Source organism: Apium graveolens, chromosome 11 (assembly GCF_009905375.1).
Source record: "Apium graveolens cultivar Ventura chromosome 11, ASM990537v1, whole genome shotgun sequence".
Taxonomy (NCBI): domain Eukaryota; kingdom Viridiplantae; phylum Streptophyta; class Magnoliopsida; order Apiales; family Apiaceae; genus Apium; species Apium graveolens.
This window is the reverse complement of record NC_133657.1, coordinates 100,629,548-100,631,370: the sequence shown is the minus strand read 5'-3', so window position 1 is coordinate 100,631,370 and position 1,823 is coordinate 100,629,548. Positions and strand designations below refer to the sequence as shown.

At 48.8% G+C, this 1,823-nt stretch overlaps 1 protein-coding gene across 1 annotated transcript; it reads left to right on the top strand.

Moving 5' to 3' along the window:
• The first annotated feature begins 671 nt into the window (after positions 1–671).
• Positions 672–1,334, top strand: LOC141695736 (uncharacterized). Its single transcript, XM_074499960.1, has one exon. The coding sequence runs from the start codon at positions 672–674 to the stop codon at positions 1,332–1,334; it is 663 nt and encodes a 220-aa protein (XP_074356061.1).
• Positions 1,335–1,823: the final 489 nt, after the last annotated feature.

Genomic DNA, 1,823 nt, shown 5'->3' with positions numbered 1-1,823 from the left:
GAGCTCCTCCTCGCGGGTCGTTGGATCGGTATGGCCAAAGATATGGAAGTGACCGCTGGCGAAGATCCTAATGGAGGGGAAGAAGCGGAGGACGAAGCCGGTACTCGGATGGCTACTGCTGCGATAACTATCGGGGTTATAGGGGCACTCACACCTCTGACCACGCTGAAAAAGACAACAACACGGAGAATCATGGCCGGAGAGAAACCCAAAATTATGATCACGAAATACATCGTGGTCATGGCCAAGGCCAAGGAGGAACCCAGGTAGGAGATAAAGGGCAAAACTAGGAAATAATAGAAAGGCCTGGAGAAGGTTCTCCAAACTAATACCCACAACACCGATCAACAACAGGCTCCTCCTGGTGGTGATAGAGTAGTGATACCTCCGCCTCAGCCCCAAGATCCATAACCTCATATGCTGGTTATCCCGGGCATGGGAACTTTTAACATGGATGACCTAAAGAGGCTGCTTAATCACTTGGAAGGAAGGGTAACGGCCTTGGCCGAAATCCCCTCTCCGTTCTCTGCTGTGGTAAGAGAGGCTCAGTTGCCGGCTGGCTATCGTAACACTACTAGCAATCTCCGTTTCCACGAAAGCTCTGATCTTGTGGAATTCTTGGACCGATTTAATACAGAGATGGACGTGTATCAAGTTCTGGACTTGGCTCGATGACGACTCTCGGCGATAACTTTCAGGGAAAATGCTCAACAGTGGTTCCAAAAACTCGGTCCGGGAGTAATCACGTCTTGGGAGTTGTGAACCTGATCGTTCGAAGTGACTCAGAATTGGTAGTAAACCAAGTCAACGGGGGTTTTCGAGCTCGAGGACCTCGAAGGGAGCTGTATATGAGTTGTACGCGGCGTCTGCTAGAGAAATTTGGAAGTGCTAAACTAGAAGGTGTGCATCGGGAAGATAATAGTAATGTTGATGTCTTGGCTAAAATGGGATCAAAAATGGATAGCGCGCTGCTTGGAAAAATCCCTTTGGGGATCCAAGAAACCTCGAGTATCCCGGAAATAGGGGTGTTCCAGACTCAAGTGATCTCACAAGAGACTTGGATGACTCCGATTCATAATTATATTCGAAAGGGAGCAGTGCCGGAAGACAAATCACAAGCTCGGCGCCTTCGCTATCAGGCTGTGAGGTATGTCGAATATGTTGGAGTATTGTACAAAAAAAAAGGTTTTAACCAACCACTGTTACAGTGTGTGGACTTGGAGGAAGGAAACTACATCCTTAGAGAGGTGCACGAAGACATTTGTGGCAATCACCCGGGGGGTGGTTCGTTGGCATTAAAGTCCTCAGACAAGGATATTACTGGCCAACAATGAAAGTGGATGCCTTCAATTTTGCTAAAGCATGCGATCGTTGCCAACGATTTGCCAACTATTCCAATGCACCAGCAACGTTTATCACTTTGTTGACCAGTCCTTGGCCTTTCGCGTTGTGAGGAATTGATCTCATTGGAGAATTACCCAAGGCCAAGGGGGGTATGAAATATTCTGTGGAAGACCCTTCGAGGTAGATGCTCCACTTACAGAGGACGCGCCCTCCAAGGAAAAAATACCTTGTCGAGGTAGATGCTCTTCTTGCAGAGGACGCGCCCTCTAAGGATGATTTCCCTTGTCGAGGTGGTTGTATCTCTGAGAGAGGACGCTCCCTCCAAGGATGATTTCCCTTTTCAAGGTGGATGCGTCTTTGAGAGAGGACGCGCCCTCCAAGGATGATTTCCCTTGTCGAGGTAGATGCTCTTCTTGCAGAAGACGCGCCCTCTAAGGATGATTACCCTTGTCGAGGTGGATGCGTCTCTGACAGAGGAC